This window comes from Morone saxatilis, unplaced genomic scaffold, assembly GCF_004916995.1.
Source record: "Morone saxatilis isolate NCDOM2014 unplaced genomic scaffold, NCSU_SB_2.0 Contig19, whole genome shotgun sequence".
NCBI lineage: Eukaryota > Metazoa > Chordata > Actinopteri > Moronidae > Morone > Morone saxatilis.
The window spans coordinates 9,037,742-9,063,356 of record NW_023339751.1 but is presented as its reverse complement, the minus strand read 5'-3'; the positions used below and the strand labels follow the sequence as shown (position 1 = coordinate 9,063,356).

Below are 25,615 nucleotides of genomic sequence, written 5' to 3'. Positions count from 1 at the left end.
CAGTCTGCAGTGGTCAGTACCTATCAAAAGTGGTCCAAGGAAGGAAAAGCGGTGAACCAGCGACAGGGTCATTGGTGGCCATGGCTCATTCATGCACATGGAGAGTGAATGCTGGCCCAGACAAGCTACTATAGCTCAAACTGCTGAAAGAGTTCATACTGGTTCTAATAGAAAGGTGTCAGGGGCTGCGTAGCCACAAACCAGTCAGGGTGCCCAGGTGGCCATAATGTTATGGCTCATCAGTGTACAATATATAACAGAGAAGAGCTCTCACATCTGGCTTATTAACAACAATTTTCATGATCAGGAATCATATATCAGAAAGGGTTTTAACTGAATGAAAAGAGATGTTATAGTGGAAATACCTTGCTGCCCTTCAGGCCTGGCATGCCCGGGTGCCCTGGCTGACCCTCTCTTCCTGGTTCCCCTGCATTCCCCTTTAATAGTGTTCAATTTAAAACCAATCATTAAAATAAGAACACACTTTATTTATATACTGTAGGAAGTAAAAGCTCCAAAAATACTTAAATACTAAATATTGTTACATTAAACGCAGTACAGTATTACAGCATTTTAAATCAGACATAAAGCCACCTGTTTCATATTAGATTATTTAAATGGAAACATACCACAGGCCCTGGTGTTCCTTGTATACCTGGACTTCCAAATTCGCCTTTATTCCCCTTGATTAAAAAATAAAATGACTTATGTTACAGAAAACATACAATGAAATAACATCCAAACCACATCATATCACTGACTGGACTGCAGCATACTTTTCATGAGGTTAGGGTGTATTGCAACTTAATGTTTAATTGTGTCTAGTCGTATGCTTTCTTTTCCAGTTGAACAAGCCTCAGTAATTGCAGTCTGAATCTCAGCCATAAAATCAAAGTATTGCCTGCCTGTCCATAAACTAGCTTTTCACTTGTGTGCCATTTACCAATACACATTGGCTTGTTAAAAGCAGATCAGCTAATGAAAAGTGATTAGGAGACAGAGCGTCCAGACCAGACAAGCCCAGACTGCTTACATTTCCACTAAAATTCCACTGACGAAAGCAGTAGGGCCGGATCATTGCTTAATTTAGCAATGCCGGTGTGGCCAAGAGAAAGTACTTGTGCTAATGTGTATTTTAGAAAAAGAGTGACCAAACAAAACATGCAATGCTGTTGACCCAAACAGCTTTCTATGAATTGGAATCTACTGTGTGGTTAGAAAGCTTCAAAGATTTAACCAAAGTTTATCCAAACTAACAACACTGTGCACTACAATACATTTTGTATAGACAATATAGGGTATAGGAACGTAATGTCACGTAACATCACGCCACCCTTATCCGCCATACTTGTTAGCAGCCTTGTAACTGTAAGACATTGTGCTTGGACTCAACTTAAGTCATGACATGGCTTGGCCTGCAGCTTGTCGGTTGCTGATGCCAGCTTGTGTGGATTTGTCTGCAGTATTGACTTTTCTGGGTCACAGTATGAGCGACTGTGCACACAGCCCAAGGAGTGTAGAGGGGGGATAAACTCACATTATATTTTGTGAACAGTTTATCCATTTTAAAGACTGTATTACATTTTTTTGATGTCTGATTGTAAGATGAAAGTCAGTCATTATTTCTGCTGGCCTCATTTTACCTTTGTATCACTAACAATACAGCTGTTTAAAGAAGCTCAAAGGGAATTTTCTAGCAGGGACAAATAATTACCTTAGGTCCAATTGGTCCTTTTAAACCAGGTGCACCAGGTAACCCCATGTCACCCTGCAGGAGAGTGAAGAAATTGTTTTGGGAACTCTTTAGATTCAATATTAACCCTGGTTATTATACACAAATAGTCCAACAGCTGTTGACTTACAGGCAGTCCAGTTGATCCTGTGAAGCCCCTAGGTCCAGGCAAACCAGCTTCCCCCTTAAATGAGAATCATGTCAGTCAATCTGTTTATTTTGCATTAATATTTGTTGCATAGGCAGGAGCTCACCTTTTGTCCATCCAGGCCTGCAATTCCTGGTAATCCAGGCATACCCTGGGAGCAAGAAAACAGATTATATTGTACAGCAGATCAATGTATTGAAGAAAAAACCATGACATTGAATTCCTGTGTAACATTTTACATAAAACCGTATGTTCTCATATGCACTCTTTCTGAACTGATACTAGAAACAGGTCTCAGTTTACTTCCATTCACAGTGGAATAATTACTTCATTGTGTCAGTAACAATTGTAGCCAGTTGCTCAATAAAAGCAACTCATTGAACTAACATGGTGCATCCAGAAATGTCTACCAAAATGTAGATTCCCCAGTTATGGTTCGCTAGTTGTAAACAGGAAAAGTCGAGAAACATCATTTTGAAGCTTTTTTAAGGCCAGAATCCTGCTAATACATTTGTGAATATAATCACTTGAAAAAAATATTTCATTACATGTTTTTTTATAAACTGCTTCAGTCTGTGCAGCAATAGAGCACCATCTCAGCGTTTCATTACTGTGTCAAACTGTACAATCCTTAGTCGAATCATCTGTCCTCCAATTGAACTGTGCACATGTGTTTTATTTTCTGATAAATGCAATAATACAAAAAGTAGTTGCTATTCAAATTGCACTGCGAAAAAAGAATAAAAGCAGATTCAGATTTATTAATAAATGGTTTAATACATTGAAAGTTTATGTGGTTCAACACATGCAGCAGACCTACCCTGGAAAGCCTCTTTTTTTGTTTTAGTTATTTTTTTCTGAGATAAATGTTTGCAGATGCTTAGTGGTTGCCTCAGACTAAAGTTTGAGTAACATATGTGCATAGTGAATAGATTAGACAGGCAGGCAGAGAAACTGAAATATGGATAGAGCCACCCAGACACTCACACTCAACCTATAGGTGAAGAAATCCCTGTAACGCTGAAGTGCTAACTTCATCTTGTTATAACTTCAGGAAGTACAGTACTAATCCTGTCTCCTTGGAGACATTGCTAACTCTATTGTTCTGGTGGGGGAAAATAGTTTACAGCCTTGTGGAGCAACTGACTCATCTTTTGTAGACCCATCACAAACTTTTGGACGACACTTATAATCATGATCAGTGGGGTGGCTGCCCAGTTGAAACACTTTCTTCCTAAAACAGATTTGCCAGAGCACCACAGCATTCCCTTCGATGAGTTACTTTTACTGCCTTAGATTATAGCCCGAGCCTGCTTGTTACATAACATGGTTATCCTGGGATGAACTACAGGGGAAATACCCCTAATTTACGGGCTGTCAGGGGTACTCTCTGTACTGCTGACAGTATGTTAACACGCTGCTGTTCTACTACAGTAAAAAACGTTATGCATGCAACTCTGCGTGATCCATGAAATCAGCTCTTGTACAGTATTGCCCATTTCACTCGTCTGATACTTTCAGTATTATATCATGTCAAATTCAATTTGTGTGAGAAGAACTTTGTAAACCATAATGGAAAGCACCACATACATAAATTTCCCTCTTTTCTTTCTATTCTGCTTTGCTGGAAAGTTTAAACCTTAACTTAGTGTGACAGCACATGTCATATTTCATTCATGCACAATTTGTGTCAAATCCTCAATTTCCAAGAGCTCAATTAAAGATGTAAAACAATAGTAACAGCTAAAAAATCCTGCAAAATACACAAATATGTACAATGATATGTCTGTGTTTATGACTCACAGGATGGCCTTCCCTTCCGTCAGCACCAGGAATACCATTGGCTCCAACTTCTCCCTTAATACATTAGAGAAACAAAAACATTAATACATATAATTTTAATCTAAATTCCTTGTGATGAGCCCTACGTGCACATTGTTGCATACTTTTTACATGTCATGGTAGATTTATATCTATATAAAATGTGAAGAACGCTTTTGATGTTTACAAAAGATGTCTAATGGGGTTTGGAAAAAGACAAAGGGGACACCAGGGCTCTATGACTACATTTCCATGGTTGCCAAACATCAACAACACAACTTTTGGGAACAGCAAAGTCTGTTGAGAAGGCTCACACTTAGCCAACCTCATGCTTCTATTATTCTCCTAATCCTTGAATGAGCTGTGTAACATACTGTTATGTACTGTCAAAACAAACAGACCTTTTGACCAGGTATCCCTGGAAATCCATCTTTTCCATCTCTCCCAGATGGGCCCTGAAAGCACAGAAAAGGATTTTGCAAATGATTATGATGACACAAGCTTTAGATTTGATTCTGAATTGTTTTATACGTACAGGTTCTCCTCGATAACCAGGTGGCCCAGGAGGTCCTATACTTCCTTTTTGTCCCTGGAAAGGTCATGACATCCAGTTTAAATTGTTATATTATGTCATGTTCAGTCATTGAGGTGTTTTTAGCCATTATGATTGTCTGCACCCTTACCACTTGACCAGCTTTTCCTGACACCCCTGCAATTCCTGGGGATCCTATTGAGCCCTGAGAAAAGTGAAAAGATTTGGAAATTATTATTGGATTTGATCTAATAATAGTTCTTGCTGTGCATGGTCTATGCTGGCCTGGCTTATCTAAACTTCCAGACAGTGATGAATCTGTCACTGATCCTCCATGTTTGTAATATAGGTAAGCTAGCAAAACTCCTTAACCACTCTTGGTCAATCAGATCAAGAGGTGTATTTATAGAAGTTGTACAGTGTGGGATAAGAGGCCTTAATAGAGCACATTGCAAAGTCTACATGGTTACAAATATGCAGTCAGTGTTTGACAATAGTCAGCAGTGGTCTTGTTTTTCTGGGGTAGACAATGAATATAGCTATTTGGATTGAAATTCAAGGGCGTGATGTGTTTCAATGCGTCATTCTGGCATTTTTAACATTGCACTGGTTGACCTAAAACTACACGTCAATTAAGAATCTGTTGAATGGTGCTAAAACTTGGGGAATGATGCGTCACTGCTTTTTCACATTTTCTGAATAAAAAACAGCATTTGGAACCAGGCGGGACATTACATCATTTATTTTCTCAGATTTTGCATTGTACCATTCAAAGATATGCTAATCAACTCAGGAGGGAAAAAATGACTGAATAGCTTAAAACCAAATGACGTTTTTTTTAATATCACTGGCTGCCTCAGAGACTCGTAGGGTCTGTGAGTGACCAAATCTTTTTTGTGGCTTCATTTGCAAAAATATTTTGTCTATAAAAAGAGATTTTAATCAAAGTGTAGTTGAGCTGAATTCACTGGTATCAAAACAAAAACAAAAATCTTTCCAGCTGTGGACAGTTGTGTTTGCACATGGAATTCCAGTCCAAAACAAACGAACCACAGCAAAAGGGATTTAGAGGATCTGGGTGCCGCTGACTAGAAGAGCTGCAGCCGGGGCAGGAAAGACACAATCATGGAAGCCAACTGGTAGTGTTTGTGTTTTATTTGTCTTTGTGCTGCAGTAAGTTTTACTATTTTGTTGGATTGTGTTGTAAATACTAGGGAGAATCAGTTTGTGTAACAACATGGAGAATAAAACATGGACAGCTGCTTGCGTTGGTAGTGTGAGCAGTGACTGGTGTGTTCGCACATCTGAGGTGTGCAGGAAAGCCTGCTCTCAGTAGGCAGATGCTCACACACACATCCTCACTCCCAAAGCTGGGCTGCGGGTTACTTGTTAGGAACACTGATTTCTCTCAAAGTGAATGCCGCTGGTCTAGTTACAGTAATAATGAACAACAGATATCAATAGTGCAGACTGGATGCCCACTTAATTAGCAATAAAATGTTCCCACAAAGGTGATGAATGATTGTGGTCATTAAAAAGTATCACAGACTGTGAATACACAAACATTGGCAATTATTGTAAGTGTTTAATAGTCTTTCTTCCTCTTGTGCCTTGAATTGTGTATTTCTGACTTAATTAAGCAGATATCTCAGGTTTCTGTTCTCTAGATCCTGTGCCAGGAAAATGAGACTACACCCATGGGTGGTCTTACAATATGGGAACACTTTGGAAAGGTAGATTTGGAATGTGTTCAGTGTTGTAGCCGAAGAGAATCTTATACTTTAAAAGATCAGGATTCCCTCTAACTTTGAGAAAAGCTTAAGTGACTTCCTGCTGGTTTCAGAGATTGTTATGTGGTGCATGGAGGGTCTTTCCTGGAGTGCAAACACCTTTTGAGCCACACATGAGGGACATTCATGGTATACCTGATTGTGTGTATGACGATATAGATGTCAAGCACTATTTCTGAGTCATACATATGTCTGTATATGTAACGTATCTTGCATTTATATAGAAGTATTATCCACAATATGACTCTCAATTATGTATAGAGCTAATGTCTATAAACCACACTGGTTAGTTTGAGATTTAGAAAACATTCTCATACAAATAACTGTATTAGACTTAATTCTCAATGTAAATTGACCACGGTTGACTGGTTGACTTGTGGTTTGCCATGTGAGAAGTGATGGAAAATCACAAGCAGTGCACTTTCTAGAGGCTTATCTCGTTATTCATGATACCTCAGACCATTACAGTGATTATATGTCTAATTATGGGATTTTAAAAGAGCACTTTGATAGACCAATAAAAGTCATGATCCTTTCATGTTTTTAGTGTAACTGGAAAGGGAATAAAAAAAAAAAAAATGTAAATCCTCCAGATCTTTAGCGGTGCTGTTTCCCATTGTGCTCTCCCTCTTTGTGTTTTTGTAAGTCGTTGTAAGTATTTGACCTAATCAAAGAAAGTTAAGAATACAGCCCAAGCGCCAGTAAAACCTTAATCTAATACATCCTGGACCTTTGAGTGAAACTGTAATAATAGGACAGATGGTACAGGAGGATTTGCTCCAGGTGCAGACATGTGTCTGCTCACAGCTGCAGTTTTCAAAATGGCATTAACTGCTTGAATTGTTCTCCACTTGAGCCAACTGGCCCCCCATGGTCACAGTAATTACAGGGTGGGATGATATGACAGAAGTGATGCCATCTAGAGAGGATGTATTACCTCACTGTACCTCAAAATAACTTTAAACGCAAAATGTTGTTCAGATGAATATCAAAGCAATAAAAACATTCTGGATAAAGCTGTGTGATTGTCAGGCTCATGCTCGAGTCTGCTGTGTGGTTACAGTGTTTCTATTAACCACTAAGCACAAACGGCTGGACTGTCTCCCCTTTGTTATGGATTATCATATCAGTTTGCTCCACTTTCCTTTGGACTGGTTGTGGCAGCTGACATGTCTAATCTCAAAGGTGCTTTCTTCTTTTGGCTCATATGCTTCTGCCTTCTTACACATTGTTATATCTTGTGACAGCTGCTACTAACATGCAGCATTGACTGCATGTATGTTTTCTAGTCTGAGTGACTGAACAGTGGGAGAGGCAGTTATCCAGCCGAGGCACCACTCACTGTGGGCCAGTCTGCCTGAAGATTTCATTTCTTAACGTCTCGATACTTTTTTTTACTAATTTGTTTTGGTGTCATCTAGAACTTAAAGACTCTCGCCCTAGCCTTGAATGTGAAAGATATTGAGCTGTCAGGTTTCATCTGGTAAAAGAATTTCCATCTCTACCTCAGATCTTACTGTAATTGGGAGGTTAAGGGGTGAGGAGGAGATGGAAGTGAGAAAAAACAAGGCAATAAGAGAAACAAGATGCATTTCTGGCTCCCTAAAAATTGCTAAGAAAGTAAACTGTGATCTTTCCAAGAAAAGAGCAGAACAAAAGTGAAGAAATAAATGTAAAAAGTATCTGATGGTCTTTATGCTCTCTCTGCAAAGTGCTTTTGTCCCACAGTATAGAAGTGGTATTTTTTACTTTCCCGGGGGATCTGGCTTTATATTAATAACATATGGTTTCTAGAGTGATTGATGCAACGATGTTCAAATGGTTCAAGTTGATGTGTTTAGCAGGGATTTCCTGTTAATCCTACATTTTGATCTCATAAAAAGAAGATTTACCTTGACAATTCAATGTGGGTTTTGTACTTTTTAATATGATCACTTGTTTTTCCAACAGCAATAATTTTTTCCCAGCTTTGGTCAGTCGGTGCAGATCAGCAGTTCTACCAACTTTCCATGGTTAGATCAATAAAATTGAACCACATCTAGATACCATATTATCATATAAAAAATGAAATGAAAAAAATTAACGTCACCACCTTCTCTCCTGGTTGTCCAGGCGATCCTTGTAATCCAGGCATACCCCTCTCACCCTGAAAGAAACAGACTTGTATTACAAAATTGTGTGTTAGTGGACACAAATGCTGCAGCACGATAATGAAACCAATTGCGCCACAGTTGTGCTGTTTGACCTTCCTACCGAAACACCAGGCCTCCCTTGCTCGCCTTTGTACCCATGTGGCCCACGTGGACCCTGACAAAAGTAACAAACAAAACCAGCATCAAATTTTCTGTTCCTGATGCTGAAGTTAAAGTGCAAGTAAAATAGGTGAAATTGCATTTACCTCTACTCCTGGTGGACCTGGCAGCCCTGGACTTCCTCTAACGCCAGTGATACCCTTAAAATGTAAAAAAAACAAACAAGAGATACACACATTTGGTTAACCATTTTAATGTGTGCATGTTGTTTAGGCTGCGGGGCGGATTCTTTGGCTGAGTTTTTGATCATGCTGTACAACATGTGGTTCACTTTTGGATGCTTTTCATCACACAAAATCACCACTGTGCTGCCACCAGTGGTATAATCAGAGATGTCTGTTATTTACCCATTGGAAAAATAAGTAAATAAGTATATTTACCACTGCTTTTTAACATTCTGAAGCAGTCCTGACCACATAGAATTAACAAGCAGAAATAATGGATACATTAACTCAATTGGTTTTTGGCATTTCCTCAGATGCTTATTGTGGATGCTGCTGTGACAGTGTTGTTGGTGGTTATGTTCTGTATGTTTGTATATTGAACTATGTAGTACTCACAGGCTTACCATCAGCACCAGTAGGTCCAGGCTGACCAGGTTTGCCAGTATTTCCTTGTTCTCCCTAAAGAAAGTGGAACGAGGTAATTTAATAATGTGTAACTAAAACAAGTTGTCGGTGCATCTTTGTCGATCATGCAACCTCGAAGCAGCATAAACCAATCAATTTAAAACATTTCTGGTGACTCGTGCTTTCCCAGGCGTGTAGTGTTGATTTAATTTATCTATAAAACATGCTGAGCAAGCTAGTTTATCTAATGTAAGACGTTCTTGAGCACTATGTGGGGTTACAAGGAACATCTGCAAGCCAGCATTGGTCCCAGCATTTTGGATCTATTAGTAAATGTAGTAAAAGCATAGCGGTGACCTTATAAACACAAACATTCTCGAACCCATGTAGGTTTTATTAACAAAGAGTTTTGTTGCTAAGGTAATATCTCTCTGAGGTCCTTGTATAAAGGCTTTTATGACCGGAGCTGGTATTATTTGGTTGATACCCTGTGATCAATAAAGATGGAGATGTAGGTTTTATTTCCTATTTTGGTAATTTTCCATTCTAACCCGTGTTTATCTTGGGCAGAGGTCTGGTTTGCGTCAAGCAAACAGTACTGTACAAGAGAATAAAGACAAACCATAACTTACTGACAATGGCAAATTGCCTAACTGGAGGAAAGACGCATGTTCATAATTCATAAAACGTTAAGAAGTTTTGAGCAGCTAACTGCGTGTGTCTGTTTAAAAGATAAAAGTGCTAAAACCCCCCACGCAAGCACTGTTTCATGGCACGAAGGAAATCTGTGTTTATGGGCTGTAATGACTGCAGTTGAGTTTGACCTATTCGTTAAAGTGCAACCTCATGTGCTCATCACATTATCTGACACGGAGAGCAGCATTTAGAAGAATAACCTGAGAATACAGCTCACACTTCCTCAATGCTAAACTGTAAGGAAGATAAAGTTTGTACTCTGTCAACAGAAGCCATTTAGACTCTTTTTCATTCCTGAGTTTACACATAAACCAAAATTGTTAAAGATTAAGTTGTTTTTCTCTTTTTTTCATCTCAACAGAATACCACTGTCTAAAGTAAATATTTAACTGTCTAACACTGAAGAGCTGGACATGGTACAGCTTTGTGCTAAACCAGGAACAGCACAGCACAGTGTATGCTTGCAGGATGGTTTTTAGAATGGCAGTATGAGTAAGAATAAGAATGAAAGGAAAAAGATAATATGAAGAGTTTTTTTTAATAACTTACCTTTATTCCTGGAAGTCCAGGGGGTCCAGGAGGACAAACACAAGGTTCTTCAGTTGGTTCAGTGTAATCAGGACTGTTGGAGCACTGTAATGAACAAAATTAACCTCTGATAGATAATAGACAAGACCAGAAATTGAGCACACATACAGAATTATACATATTAGAGCTGGAACAGTTAGCCAATTGATCAGTTAGTCCATAGATTTTAAAATATTGGCACAACTTTGATAATCCATTAAAGTTAAATATTTGCTCTTCTGCAATTGTAAACTGTACATTTTTGGAATATCTTTGGGTTTTTTGACTGTTGGGTTGGACAAAACAAGCAGCTGAAGATGCCACCTTGGGCATTTTTCATAATTTTCTGACAATTAGACTTAATATAGAAGTTAATTAGCAGTTAATCAACAAATGCTCTAATGTTTGTACTTTTCCCCAAACCCAATACTGAAACCTGGAGTGTTTTCTTTTTAATTAATACGTTCAAACTAGAAACTAACCATTTTCATCACAAAAATGTACTGTAAGTTGGATGTCTTTTTGTTTTTAAATCAAATGCTGTGAGATTTTGCCTGAAAGGCGTCTGATACTCCATTCAAAGGGAAATTGATAACTGAGGGAAGTGGAGGTAGTTGGCAAGCATGTGTAATTTTAGGCTTCTCATCTTGTCTCTTTTGATATTTTTATCTAACAGCGTCACATGAAAAATAGTAATTTAGCACTGGCTTTATGGTTATAGCAATTTCTAAGCCAACATAACAACGGGCCAGTGCTTCACAAACACGGTTAGAGCCAGCAGACAATAAAAAAAATATACTGAGTGCAAAATGGTTGAAGCCGAGCCATGGGTCCTCCTCCAAGAAATTATGTTATGCATAAACAGATGTGACTTAAACTGAATATGCTGAGTTTACACTTTGACTACAACAGTAGACTGTACTGATGAAATATAAAGCAAGCATAATTGTATGCCATTCAGTATATATTGTGGAGTTAACTGATGATAAAATTGTGCAGAGCAGAAACAGATGTAGTAGAACAAGGTGAGAAGTAGGTGAGAAGAAGTTATCTTTGTTGCTTTTGGACTGAAAAACAAGTGCAGGGCCAAGCGGACTCTTATACTTACAACTCCAGGTATTTCACATGCAGTCTCTCGGTTGTTCTGCTCAGGGTCACAGTAAATGCGAAGTTTCTGAATTTCAAACTAAACCAAAACAAAGAAGAAGAACAAGAAGAAGAACTTCTTGTTAAAAACAGAACCTCTGCTGTTGGAGAATCCAAGCTAGTTAACAAAACAAACTAATGTAATATGGGGGTAATTTTGCACTTAGTTCAGTTTTATCAGTGCTTTGCCACTAATGAATTGAAATGACTATTGTATAACAGGAAAGATAAGTAGCCTCATTGAGCATTGAGGATATACACGTTGCCAGACCTCCCTGATTGTTTTGGAAGTATTTTGCAACAACGTTACACTATTCTTCCATTATTTCTTATTTTGTTGATGTTGGTGGTCAAGTGGCTCCAGAATGTCCCATAGACTGTTTCACTTCAGTAACCATGTGAGCAGAAAGATGATCCTCACATGTGATTTATATTATTTCCAGCCTCATGAAAACATTAGTATGGTTTCATGATTGGCCGCATAAATCAAATCTAAAACAATATAGTTTACATATTGTTAATGATAACAAAGGCTTTTACCATGATAAGAATGTCGGGTCTGGTCTAATGGTTCATGCTAATGTAATGTGGTCCATTCTGGTGTACTTTTAAAGGTCCAGTTACAAAAATCTGTTTCCAATTACAAGTTTGCTTATCCAGAAATTATACTTACATAAGTACATTCACTTTGTTAAACAGCCTCAAACTGCATGATCCTTATAATAATGGATCAGTACACACAATAACAGTCACTGCCAAGCTGTGGTTATTGTTAATATCCACAGCTATAATGATATGTCAACATACTGGCTGGCATAGCAGACGTAAAAGTCCTGAATGTTTTTTATTTCCTCTCTCTCATTATTTCTTATGCTACATAATCATGTTAGTGATTAAATCATATATTTCTTTACATATATTATAATCACACAGCTAGTTGTACTGAGGATTGTATTTTAAAACAATATGCCTTATTTGATTGAAATTTATTTTACATGTATTTTATTTCATTGACCATCATCATGGCCACAAGTGCGACAATGCCAAACCTGCGTAATTGCTTACATGTGAGTCTGAGGTATTTTAAATGGTCAATTTATGCTATTGTTTCATAATAAAATGTGTTACATAATACTGACAATTAAAGTGAGAGGATTGTGTAGAATGCAGTTATTCCTCTTTTCCATTTTGAAATTACATTAAAATTTTATATTATGTTTGCAGGGATGTATTTGCATCAACGTTCAAGAGACAGTAAACTATTTGGCCTTCTGCAGAGCAAATTAACAACACAGCACAATTATGATTTATTACAAATACAGCATTTTTTGCTCAAAATGTTCCAAATGAGACAAATAAAATGAAGATTAATAGGACCTTGTGGACAAAAAAGGCAACTTTTGGCCAAGGATTTATTAACCACCGAGTTAAGCATGTCTCTTAGGAGGCGGCAATAAACTATGCAGTGCTGTGTGATGCTGTTTAAAACATATATCAGTACTGAGTTTTCCCAAATACTCATTAAACAAACTGTTCCTTCTTTCTATAGTCAAGCTGACATACTGCTGAATTACTTTACTGGGAACCAAACAACATGCATTGTATTAAAATAGTGTTGTAGATATTAATAAACTTACTGGCACTGTTGTTTCCTTACTGACATATTTTCCAACTTGGGTTTTTCCATTGATGAAAATGCCAACAGGGGGCTCCAGGGATAGCGTTTCAAGTACCAGGTCATCAACATAAAGAGTAACATCCTCTTCAGTGACCAGCAGCCGCAGTTGGTGCCATTTCTCATCAAATAGCTTTTTTTTATAGACAAATAGACAAAGAACAGGAAATAGTCATTAATACAGTACATGCTGGCAGTGTGCTGATAAAGACATTAAAAAACAAACAAAATAGTCTGTTCCCTGGAGGGAGTCTGTACAGTGCAGTGACTGTTGTTCAGAGCAGGAAGCAGAAGGAACAGTAACTGATTTGATTAGTTTGATGTCTTAAAACCTGGACAATACAAAAGTAAGCCATGGTTATAAAGCATTTATTTAAACTATTGTGGCATTTTAAAAGGAAAATCTTTCTCAAGCTCAGAAGAAGCTAGGCATCACAATTGATGCATCTGAAACACTTCTCTACTTTTTTTCCTTGAGAAACAACATTTTATATCTAAACATAATGCAGCTTTTAAAGGACCAGTGTGGAGGATTTAGTGGCTTTTAATGGTGAAGTTGCAGATTGAAACTAACTGAACAGGGCTCGTGTCTGTACATGTGTATATATGTAAAACGGGCTGTGAAGTATGTAGAAGAAACTATGGTGGCCACAAAACTCATAAAAAGTCCCTCTCTGCATTCAGTGTTTGGTTTGTCCCATCTGGGCTACTGTAAAATGGTGGTTCAAGACTCAGACTCCATGGAAGGCGACCCATGGTGTCTATAGATAAAAAACTTCTCATTCTAAGGTAATGAAAACACAACAATTCCTATATTCAGGTGATTTTACACCAATAAAAACATACCTATGAATATTATATTCCATTTCTGCCAGTAGATCCTCCTGAATGTTACACACTGGACCTTTAAATAAACTGCAGTGGGGTATTTTGTGTAACTATCTACAAGAATTTATTTTATGATGCTAGTTGTTCAAGGGCAAGGTCATAATCTGCCGGACATACATATTTACAGTGGCTTCTACTTTTGTAAAGGTTAAATAGACTTCTGAAGGTCTACATGTTGTGTGAGAATAGGATGATTGGGGTTGATTAGTTACATAGCAAGTATGATGTGGTTAAAAGAAAATGCTTAAACCTTAGACGTGCATAGATTTTTCAATAGTTTCTGTTGTATATTTTGATATTTTCAGTTAAATATGAAATAATGAACAGACTGTTCTTAAAGTGGGCAGCTGCTCTGCCAAAATGTACTTTATATTAATTATACCTGTATCATACAGTTTTATGGCTTTCTCTTGGACAAGTATATCATTGCACTTTCGGGGACTCACAAGAGACAGATTAAAATAAGAACAGTGAAAATCAAAGTAGTAGAGGCCGAGATATATTAGTCTCTAGTTTGGGCCAAGCTCCAAAAACGCTTACATTTCCCATATTGCAACTCAGTAATGTCTCTTTGTTTGACCCTCTCAGCCACATTTTTGAAAGCCTTAGCTCCCGTATTGTAACACAGGCTTTCTCCTAAAGTTAAGATTTTAGTTTCCAAGCCCAAGCAGAGATAACCCGGATGACATCCCCATTGTTATTTTCTCTGACTTGACGAAGCTCCTTCACATCCACAGAGGACATTATACAACTGTTTTCACAAGCTTAGCAGTACTGTCTTTGAAAAGTGAACTGATCTTAATGTATGACATCAGTGGAGTGAGTTTCAAGACTAATTCAAAGAAATAATACATATTGTTACTTTACCCTTGCTGTCTGTTGTGAAAATGTAACTGTCTGAGTTCCACTTGCTGATTCACTGGTTGTAGTGAACTTGACAGTGCGGTCCAGTCCATTTAGAGTCACCGCCATCTGAGGTTTCCCGTCAAGCGACTGTATTCTCCATACGTCCCACTCCTCTATTGCCACTGATCCTTTATACCTCAGTGTGGCTACAAAAACGTATGATGGAGGCAGTCCATCAGGAAAAAGGTTCCTAGGTGACCAAATGTAAAAGTCAGTGAACTTCTTGTAAATACACTGGTGATAATGAAGAAAAAATAAAAGCAAGATGATTACCGTGTAGCTTCACTCAAGTCGACACGAGATGTCACTTCATAGGCATTAGAGCCGTAAAATGCCCCTCTTGTCCTCTTTGCTTTTTTGGCCAAATTTAAATGCAACAGAATATCAAAACCCTTCTCATCGCGGGAATCTACAGGAATTCTTGCTGGACAAACAGTCTCTGCAACAGACAAACAGTGAAGTAGAAAAAATAGACATTAGGGACAAATGGAAAAAACAGAAGAATAATGGATAGAAATCAAGTAGTCTGAGATGAAGAGATGTCAGAACACTGACACTGTCATGAAATAAATATTTGAACTGATAATATTTAAACAGAACAACACTTTCGGCTCCACACATTGATCAGCAGTTGCTTACCTTCACACAACTTCTGCCGTATGACCTGTATGATCCTGGAAATGGCTTTGTAGTCCTCAACAGAAAAGACATAAGTTGAAAATGGCTTGTTTGCAATGTCCCTCAACTCGGCGTCTTCTGTCTCTGACCCAACACCAATTGCAAACAGAATTACTCCTTTTTTCCTTGCTTCCTCTGCTGCTTTCAAAACCTCATCTTGAGACTTCCCATCTGTGAGGACAACAGCAATTCTGGAAACGCCTGATGGGCCACGCTCAGAAAGGCCAAACAGTCTGTCTGTAGCAAACTTAATGGCTGTCCCAGTCCTGGTGTTTCCCCCCATGTACTCAATGGACTCCATCGCTTTGATGAGATCTTTGTTAGAGGAGTACTTCCCCAGAGGTATCTCTAAAACGGGGTCATCGCTGTACTGGACGACTCCAACCTGGGTGAACTTCTGTCCAATATTGAAGCTTGTTGTTATGTTGACAAGCCATCGCTTTACTATCTCAAAACTGACATCTTCGACACTCCACGAGCCGTCTAGAATAAAGACTAAATCACATGGTGCAGTCCTACAACCTGAAGCAGACAGGAAATGAAAAAAATCAGCAGTGTGAAATAATGTTTTAATAAATCATATCTAGTTTGGTGGAATACATTACATTAAACAATAAATCACCTTTGCCAGTTGTATGCATTTGACAGTTTTTAATGTACAGACAACAAGCATAACAAAGTGTGAGAAAATGAAGACAGAAGCACTCTTACTTCTTATGTCTTCATCTTGAGCTGCACTAAACAAATGGAGAAGCATGAAGCACAGGCATCTTAAGACACAATGCATGGATGTCGCTTTGTAACCCATTATGCAGCAGTACCAAGTTCCAATTGTGCACCTACAGGGAAAGGGAAACACATGCTTTGTATTGCAGGGAAAAAGAAAAGGACAATGCAAGCATTTGTAACATGTGGTCCTTGTGTTATTCTTGCCTTGACAGAAGTTAATGTCTGAGACTGTTGTTTTTCCATTTTTTAAGATGTTTGGTTTTCATTTATTCTGGCTTATCCTCTCTCAGGCAAATCCTTACAGCAGAAAACTATCCCACTACCTGCATTTTCACGCATAAGTAATTATAATGGTTGTTGGCTATGTTACCAGGCTCTGCAAAACCTGAATTAACTCAAACAATAAATAATTCAAGCATTGTATACACATGCGAATTAGCAGAATTTGTGCATTGAGGTCAGGTTGTCTGTCTCGATGCACTAAAGTTCAACCAAGTGTTAGATGGAGGTGATCTAATCAAGCAATGTGTATGACTTAAGCATGACAGCAGAAAGTTCATGCATAAATTCGGACTAAAAGGATTTGTTATGATTCATTTTCTACATTTAATTTCGTGTTACTAGTTGTTTTGGTTAGGTTTTTTGACTCAGCAGTTCATATCCTGGTAGATGCATTTAATATTGATCCATTTGAATCATAAAGTAAAGAATAATTTTGTTTTACAGCAGGAGTGATTTACATTTTTCATCAACTCAATCATTTTGCAAAGGCCTGGCAATCTCCAGGATTGGCATTAGTACAAAAGGAGTGCACACAAGCTGACTTGGTGCAAACAATACTGTATGCATTCTGCTAAGGTCAAGGCCTAGGTGAAGCACAGAACAGACAGGACAGTCCATTCATTGCTTGTAGTAACTGAAGTTTATCTAAGGAATATTTTTATTTCACAATAATGGAGAAAGATGCTAAACATAATGATTATTTGATTAATTTTACATTTCAAATATGAATTAAAGAAGCTTTAAAGTTAAATGCCACTGTTTACATTTTACATAGAAATTACTGATGGGGACCTATCAATTGTAAATCTCATCAACATGTTTGCTTTTATATCAACTTACTACTTCCCACTGCTGCCACACACACACACTACTACCCATAAATCCCTAATTCACTTACTTGTACCACTAAGTTATACTCTGAACTCTATATCCATCCTCCGTGTGGCGCATTCTATCTTTCCAATCCTGCTACACAGTCTCGACGCCTCAGTACACCTAAGCATTTTCCTTTCAAGCTTCATATACCACATCCTCACATGGCACTGTCAGCTTTACTAAATAAACAATTCACTGAACCTCAACTCGACCACAACTACCCTTAAACCAGTGCTCACTGTTTCCTGTGGGATTATCAGCTGTTTCCTCAAATCTACCGCCATTTGCCAATCTCTGCCCGCCCTTGGCACAAATACAACACGCCTGCCCAGAAAAGCTTCACTCCTACACTTTTCCTCCCTCATGGATAAAACCAATTGTAATACCTTCCTTCCCATCAGGAGATGAAGTAGTTTTAACCAGTTACTGTCACATGCTGCTAAAGCGCTTACAGTATATGTTACCAGGTGTGTCACTCTAAGATTATTTTACACCCAGTTGGCAAGTCTGAACATATTGGAATATGAAAACTAAACAGTTTGTACATATGATTGATCTGTTTTGGTTTGCTTTTATATTTTTCTACTCCCTCCAGCTCTTCTTCTATATTATTTTCCTGATGCATCCACTGTGCCAGCTCTGCTGACACAGCCTCCCTTGTGCTGGCTTTTAGCCCTACAATCATTCTTTACCTGACTGATGGACTCAATCAGCAATGGCTTCACTGTGCCCAGCCCTAAGGCTCCCCTACTCTACTACTGCACAACAACATCCTTGTCGTATGGCTGAGTGCTGACTTTTGAAATGCTTCACCTACACTCAGATATAACCTCTGTTATGTGATTTTTGGGGGGTGGGGGCTTTTATTGCCTTTAATTGATAGTGATAGCTGTAGAGAGACAGGAAAGTGAAGAGAGAGACCCAGGCCGTTGTGGTATAGACTCACCTTTGTATATGGGGCTACTAGGTGTGCTACCAGGGCACCCCTGTTATGTGATTTTCATATTAAATTATGCTATTCTGAAGTCCCTTGTGTAAAATATTTAGATATGGTACCTGCTCTGTCTATCTAACATATCCTAACAGCAAGTTCTCACACCCAAATGACACTACAGGTCATTTGACAATGTCTTACCCATGTTAGGGTTTTCCTGATTTGGTGCCTCATCAGTAGAACAAAAATACAGTAGCAGTAACTTCTTTAAATTAAGGAACAAGAATAACTTGATTGAAGAAATTGTGCTTGTATTAGTGAAATGTCTCAAAAACAATTAGATGGATTGTCATGAAGTTTGGTGCCGACCACCATCCCATGTAGCCTAATGACTTTGGTGATTCTAACCTTTTATCAAATGCAAACCTGATGACATTTCTATTAGCCTCATATGTTCTTTGTCTTTAATGCTAATGCTTGCATGATTTAATGCAAATGTTAGCATGCCAGTATGCCAAACTAAGGTGGTGAACATGGTCAACCTTATATCTGCAAAACATCAGCATGTTAACATTGTCATTGTGAGCATGCTAGCATTAGCATTTAACTAAAATGCATAACTATAGACTCTTGGTTTTGTTCACATAACCAAAAGAAGGCAATTTTAAGTCATTTGAACAAATTACCAAATCTGTTCCCATTAAAATCCAACTCAGATTTTAATGAAGCAATGTCAAGGCAAGTACAACACAGGACAAAATGCAGACTTTGTCCTTTAACATTGATTAATGTCAAATAAAAAAAACAATGGCATGTTACATACGTGCTATTGACTGTATTTTGTAAGTTTATTTCAGTAACAGGTGAACACTAATATCATTGCATGTGCTGCAAACAACATGTAGCATTATAGTGGAGTGTAATGATGGTTATGTTCATGCTCATGGAATCAGAGATGAAATGGGATATTAAGAACTGGGTGAAACAATGAGAAGAGTTGTATTTACATTTTGCAATAATCAGCTTAAGGGTTGCATGTGAGCAGACAGCAGACATTTGATCAGATGTTGTTTCTGTGGCTGCTCTATCAAATTATCTTTTACAACAGTTTCCAACACGTGAAAGAAAGAAACTGCTGACATCCTAAAAGGAAGCAGTTGCAAATGAAGACCAGATATGCTGCATACAGTATAAGAAGCAAGACTTGTGGAAGGAATTTGATAAGAAGGAACTGATTGTACTCCTTATTCATAACGGTTTCTGAACGTGACACGTGAGGGTCAACGAAACAGTGGCTAGGATATAACCCTTGGCCTCCCAAATGCTTTTATGTCGGTGCAGCCAAAGAGAGGTCACACTCTTTAACATGACTGCATTTTTCCACCATGTAAACTCAGTAAAACAGTTGAAGGAGGCGTTAAGCTGCCATAGTTGTGCAAGCCGTTTTCTTCAAAAATTTTCCCCACTAGAGAGCTGGAGGAGGTTGTTGGAAAACCCCCTCATTGGCAGGGTCCAGCTAGGATGACTTTCCCCTCGACTGACTTTCCCCAAACTGAGTGTTTCTACACCTCTGCTCGAGCCACATGGAATTCATTTACACCATCAGACGGTGAAATTCCGGCTGTGGACTGTGACCAAACACATGTAGTCATGATGAAGGGAAGCAACCTTCGTCCAGGAATAAAAAAACGCAACATTACACATGCTATGCTATTATGCTTGGAGCTGGAATGCATGCATAATGTAGAAGAATTAACAGGTGCACTCGTGTCGCAGGTTAGTATCAGATTCCAGGTATCCATGATGTTATTGTAGCTCCAGGTTTTGGTTATGGTGATTGACTGGCAGAACTGTATGCGAACGCTGGTATGCAAAAATATCTAAAATCTTTTCAAGACATTCTTTCTATGAACATAACTACCACATTGCATTAATTCTTGGTTGAGCCTGTTGTTTGTTGCAATACTTGGCAAACTTTTTAAGATTTATGTGAGACTTAGTTTAGTAGCAGTTCCAGCTGGATTTGCTGTTCAGGAAGCTGCTGAACAAAAATGACTTCTCATATTTCACCAGATAACATTTCACTTGTTCAAGGTGGCGACACTGAGTCATCGTACAGATTTTAACCACAGTATCAGACCACTGATTTTTCATTCAGCAGGAACCAAAATAAAATGTTTGAATTATTGAGCTCACAAATCAAAAAAACCTTTTTTTATTTGTTTTGTGTCCGTAGTTTACAGCATGTAGTGCAACTGCAGGCTTTAACTCCACTTGAACTGTTGAAGTTTTAGTTATCTGCTGTAAATTTGGCAAAAGGAAGTTGTTCCATTCCAGAAACAACAACTGCTGTTCAGCATGAACAGTTGCCAAGATGAGGGGAATTTATTGCTGCCAAATTCTTCAAGCAACAAGGGAAAGCCAAGCCCTATCAGTTGTTCTCCATAGAAATCTGTTCAAGTAATCCAAACAGTTAAATAATGTCTTGTAAAACACTAACTCATATGGGGGCTTATCACTTTTCAGCCAACATGTCAACATTCAGATGCATTCAGATATGTTCTACTCTAGTCACACAGGTTATTGTTCTTCATATACAGTCTAACATCTGTAAAAGCTCTGCAAGTACAATACATGCAGTGCCGTGGTGCACTATGCAAAATGCTGCACAGACTCAAGAAATATGAAATAAAAATCTTTTTACGAGAAGTGAAAATGGCCAGGAAAAAATCTTGAGTTGATTCCATTCATTCTTTGCATGACAGTAGCACAAACAAGGGACTGATAACTGAGCTTAATGTCTTCAATATGGAACTGCAGCAGCACAAACTTTAGGACACTAAAGTAAACGTTGACACAGTGCTAAACTATTACTAATCTGAACAGTGTTACCACATCATAACACATGGCACACTGAAAAATAACACACTAACACCATCAGCTTCATTTTAATGATCAAAAACAGCCTCCATAGATTCTAATACTCTAAATTTAGCTCTCTGCTGATGAAAGAAATATGACAGTTGCATCTTCATGCACAAAAACACACCCAAAACTTGTAGCTCCAAAACCGAATTTCTAAAATGTAGTATTAAGTAAGTATTACAAAAATGACACAAAGTGAACAAAAAGTTACCCGTAAGCGTCCAAGCCCTTGTGTGAATTCCAGTTAATCCTCTCATTGAGAGCCAGTGATCAATACTGTTCACTGCCTTGGGATTACAGAAACTGAATTTCGAGAGAAGTGCACATGTTTCTCTGCTGAATGAAAGCCTGCCCTTTCCAGCAGCTCAGTCTGTCTCCTCTGTTTCTGTCCTTCTTCCTCTCCACCCCCCCCCCCCCCCCTCACTCCGGACTTTTACTGGCCTACAGCCACCCTCAATTACCATGGGTGGAAAGAGAAGCAGATAAGAAGAGCATGAAATAGTGAAGCAGACAGCCCATCTCTGACAGTCCAAAAGGAAAATAATAGTAATGAGCACAGCCTCCTTCCAAGTGTTGAGGGTTTGGATCGTGTGTGGGTTGCTAGGGGCATAACCAGAGAACATGGAGTTTTCTGGATGCAGGACAAGCACCAGATCAGTCTACAACTTTCAGTATACTGAGACACATGCTGTAGTGTTCATTGTACCTTTGGTGGGACCTAAAGTGCTTAACAATGCATTACACAACTCCTTTTTGAATTCCACTTCATCGCTCAAAAGGACAGCAGATTATGTTCTACAAGTGAGCAATGAACAAGGTGTGAAAAGCTACTGCAGTGCTTTTTTTCTGCACAAACAGCTGGAAGTCATTAGAAATGCAGAACTGACTCTGCTATCTATAGAGCAGGCAGATCTCAGTTTGATCCACTCTGACAAGTTTTATCATGTTTGTACTCAGTGGCAGCCTGCACTGCATCAACTAAGAACAGCCTCAGTATTTGCAGGCTTTATTGAAGGCTCCAAAAAGACTGATAGTGTACTGAACGCTGCCCTGTACAACATTAGTTATCCAATTTAAAATGAAAAGAAGACTGTTGCACAACACTACAGTGCAGTACAGATGAGTGTATAAGATTGACAAAAAGCAACTCATTTAAACACATCATTGTGTTGGGGAATACTATTCTCTATAAGCTTTAACAAAGTAAGCTTGAATCTTTATCTGCAGTCACCTGTTTGAACAACAAATTCCAAGCAAGAAATGCTTGGATCCATTGGTGGAGCAAGTACATTCACTCAAGTGTATATGATTTTGAGGTACTTGCACTTATATTATTTCGACGCTACAACTGATGCTACTAATTTTATCTGACAACTTTGGTACTACTACTAATTACTTTACATACTAAGATTTTACATCCAATGCACATGATAAGCCTTTAAAATTACGCATTATCCAGGTAGAGCTGGCGCTCCTGTGCCAAATCTGAGTTCTTGCCGCAGTGGCCATGGGCATTGACAATATATATATATATATATATATATATTCAACTCCAACCTGTGGCCCTTTGCTGTGTGTCATCCCCTCTCTCTTTTATCCCCTTTTTCTGTCATCAGTTAAAGTAAAAAAAATACCCCCAAAAACAGTATGTACACTGAAAATAGTGACCAGTTACAGCATTAACACACTCCTTACAGACAAAAAATATATACTATATCTGGAAGGGGCCATTCTCCTTAATCTCAAGTACTTTATCTTTTGATACCTTAAGTAGATTTTGTTGCTAATACTTCTACACTTTTTTTAAAAGCAAGTATTTCACTTTTTGCTTCTTTTATCTTCTTCCATCACTGCTTTTACCATCTCTCTTTGTGTACAGGGTTAATAAAAATCATCAGCCAGTGTGGTGATAAAATATATATTTCACATGACAGGTACAGATGTCATCAGACGTCATCTTATGAGCGGCAGTGGTATCCCGGTTGACCCTGAGCCTCAGCACACTCTGGTGGATCACACAGGCAAATACTGAGTGTTATGTGTTTGGAGCCTGGGAGTGGCCAACCTGCTGGTGAGAGTAGACTTTCCAATGCTGAGTAATCTTCTGTCTCAATAAACTGGCTCTGGTTTATTACCAACAGGAGGTGCACATGAAGGAAACCCCCAGGCAAAAAATCTGTGTGGGTTTTTCCCACAAGAATCCACTGAAGATATCATCTGGGGCCTATACATTGATTAATATGAATGAAGAGGAGAGGACCAGGACAATGTGATTGTCATATTTTTAAATGTGATAAATGTGTAATTGATTAGATTTAGAGAGCTGATCAAGATTACATAATGAATATGTTTGCAGCGCAACTAGGCAGCAAAACAAGACAGCCTAATCATGTTGTGCAATCAAGTCCTAACAAGGCCAGAAGCTTTATTTAGTGCAAAAACATTATTTCTAGCACAATTGTGGCTTCAAAAATAACTTGTATCCATATTTCAGTAGCTCCTGGAGTCTGCAGCTTACATGAGTGCTCCTCAATCTTTTTTGCTTGTGACCTCTCAATTCAAAGCAATGCCTACTTTAGATCTCCCCAGTACTGGGTGCAAATGTATGAGGTGTGTGCAGTACAGCAGAAAAGTGATTTTGTGTAGTAGAGTTTCAATTTTCTTATTTTCTACCCAGGTAATTATTATGCAACCATTTTGAAGTTTGAGTTTGGCATTATGGCTGTCGCAGTGATGACTGATTTTTCGGTGTTGTACTCAGTTTTGGCTCATCCGTAGCAGGAGACAATGGTGGCCTGCCTGGTCACGCACATTCTCATACTACAGTTAAACAGTACCCTAAAATGTGCCTCGATTTTTTGTGAAAAATAGGAAGTGCAATGACATAATTCTGATTCATATTTAATCAGCACTGCTGAGTTTTACAGTTTGATCTTCGTTTCGTACGTTGCGCTGGATGGACTCACTGAGAATGACTTGTCGATCACAAGGTACCCACACCTTAAAGCATACCCGGCTTTATTGTCTCTTTTACATTAACTGGACCATAATTTACTAAATGAACATCATGCTGCGTGATGAAGACTTACTCATTAGGAAACTGTTTACTGCAGTATTACATCAAGTGAGAAGTAGGGTCATTTTCCCATAAGACTCAATACTAAAGGACTTCTTTTTAGAGGCCCATGGACACTTAAACACTTTACAGGCCACACATACACTACATACTGTCAGTGGTTAGAAACCAATGGCCAGGAAGGGAAATTGTTCTTCGTCAGGACATTGTAGTAGTTTGTATCTTCCATATGCTTTTTGTGAATGGTGTATCAAACACATGCTCTTCTGACATACACAGGCACTAAATGGATATATAATGTGCATATTTATGAGGTTGGCACACACAGTAAAGTCAGTACAAACATACTGAGCCCCGTCCAGAGACATGGTGTTAAAGAGCTTTAAATGTTGCTGGAAATCCACACAACTGATGACTGCATGTTTAAGACTTCTTTCTGATGACAAATTTGTCTTCAGGCTGTCTTGTGGGAAAAACAACGGATCAAAGATGTTCTAAAATCAGCTAAAAGCCTCTTTTCTATTTGGCTATTCATAACTGCAAGTTAATAACTGCTCCCATGATATGGCCCCACAGCCTCAGACAAAGGGAATAAAGGCCTTTTAACAGATTATTGCATTGCCCTTTAACTGTTTTCCCCACATGATCATGATCATCAGACGTTTTCTACAAAATTGAACCCCAGAATCTTTAACATTTGTAGCTGTGGAGAAATCCTTTCTGCACAAAGGGTGGAATCAGTTTGAAAGTCTGTTAACAAGCTAAATGAATCAAATGCTTAAAACATATATGTAATTGGTTTGCACTAATGATAAAACTGTACATACAAAAAATGAGGAAGCAAATTAGCCAGAGAAAGTTTATGTCACCCACCCACTCAGCAGCATCTCAGTCTGCCAGTGTGTTAAAAAGTTGTCAGGACACTAATGAAATCTACAGTTGGACCTAACAGCATCAGCGCTCTGCTCACTTTCACTTCTACAAAACACAATAACACATATTACTTACATCAACTAACATTTACAGTGTCTGGCGAATGCTCTGAAACTTACTTTTTCAATAACTGCCCGAGGACAACATAAAACCTCTCTCTAATAACCTCTGATTCTGTGCCATCACTTTGAAGCTCAACCGTACTGGGTCGTTTTAATCAGCTCACATGCATTAAGTCGTATTTATCATGATGATGATGGTTTGCCACAGAGATAAATAGTGAGCATGTCTGAAGCAAGTGGTTGAGCCCAGAAAGAAAATTCAGAGGATAATCGTGGATTAGTAATAGTTTCCATGACAGAGGTGGCCACAGCATCCAGAGCAGCATGGCACACATGAT

General features: G+C 38.5%; 1 protein-coding gene across 3 annotated transcripts in view; it reads right to left on the bottom strand.

Moving 5' to 3' along the window:
• The window catches only part of col21a1 (collagen, type XXI, alpha 1), a 26,342-nt gene extending 4,764 nt beyond the window's left edge, over positions 1-21,578 (bottom strand). For 2 of the 3 annotated variants that reach the window (XR_004796794.1, XM_035663965.1), the window contains exons 1-21: positions 21,418-21,555; positions 16,172-16,299; positions 15,422-15,982; positions 15,056-15,221; positions 14,744-14,972; positions 12,951-13,121; positions 11,276-11,353; positions 10,150-10,233; positions 8,896-8,958; positions 8,422-8,475; positions 8,277-8,330; positions 8,116-8,169; positions 4,385-4,438; positions 4,237-4,290; positions 4,103-4,156; positions 3,684-3,737; positions 1,987-2,031; positions 1,863-1,916; positions 1,715-1,768; positions 630-683; positions 366-437 (exon numbers count right to left, since the gene is read on the bottom strand). Coding sequence is in view for 2 of the 3 variants with exons in the window: in XM_035663965.1 (XP_035519858.1) it covers positions 366-437; positions 630-683; positions 1,715-1,768; positions 1,863-1,916; positions 1,987-2,031; positions 3,684-3,737; positions 4,103-4,156; positions 4,237-4,290; positions 4,385-4,438; positions 8,116-8,169; positions 8,277-8,330; positions 8,422-8,475; positions 8,896-8,958; positions 10,150-10,233; positions 11,276-11,353; positions 12,951-13,121; positions 14,744-14,972; positions 15,056-15,221; positions 15,422-15,982; positions 16,172-16,268 (2,106 nt within the window). In the remaining variant the exon portion in view is untranslated. Of the gene's footprint in view, positions 1-365; positions 438-629; positions 684-1,714; positions 1,769-1,862; positions 1,917-1,986; positions 2,032-3,683; positions 3,738-4,102; positions 4,157-4,236; positions 4,291-4,384; positions 4,439-8,115; positions 8,170-8,276; positions 8,331-8,421; positions 8,476-8,895; positions 8,959-10,149; positions 10,234-11,275; positions 11,354-12,950; positions 13,122-14,743; positions 14,973-15,055; positions 15,222-15,421; positions 15,983-16,171; positions 16,300-21,417 lie in introns of all 3 variants that reach the window. The other variant, XM_035663966.1, reaches the window with a different exon arrangement.
• Positions 21,579-25,615: the final 4,037 nt, after the last annotated feature.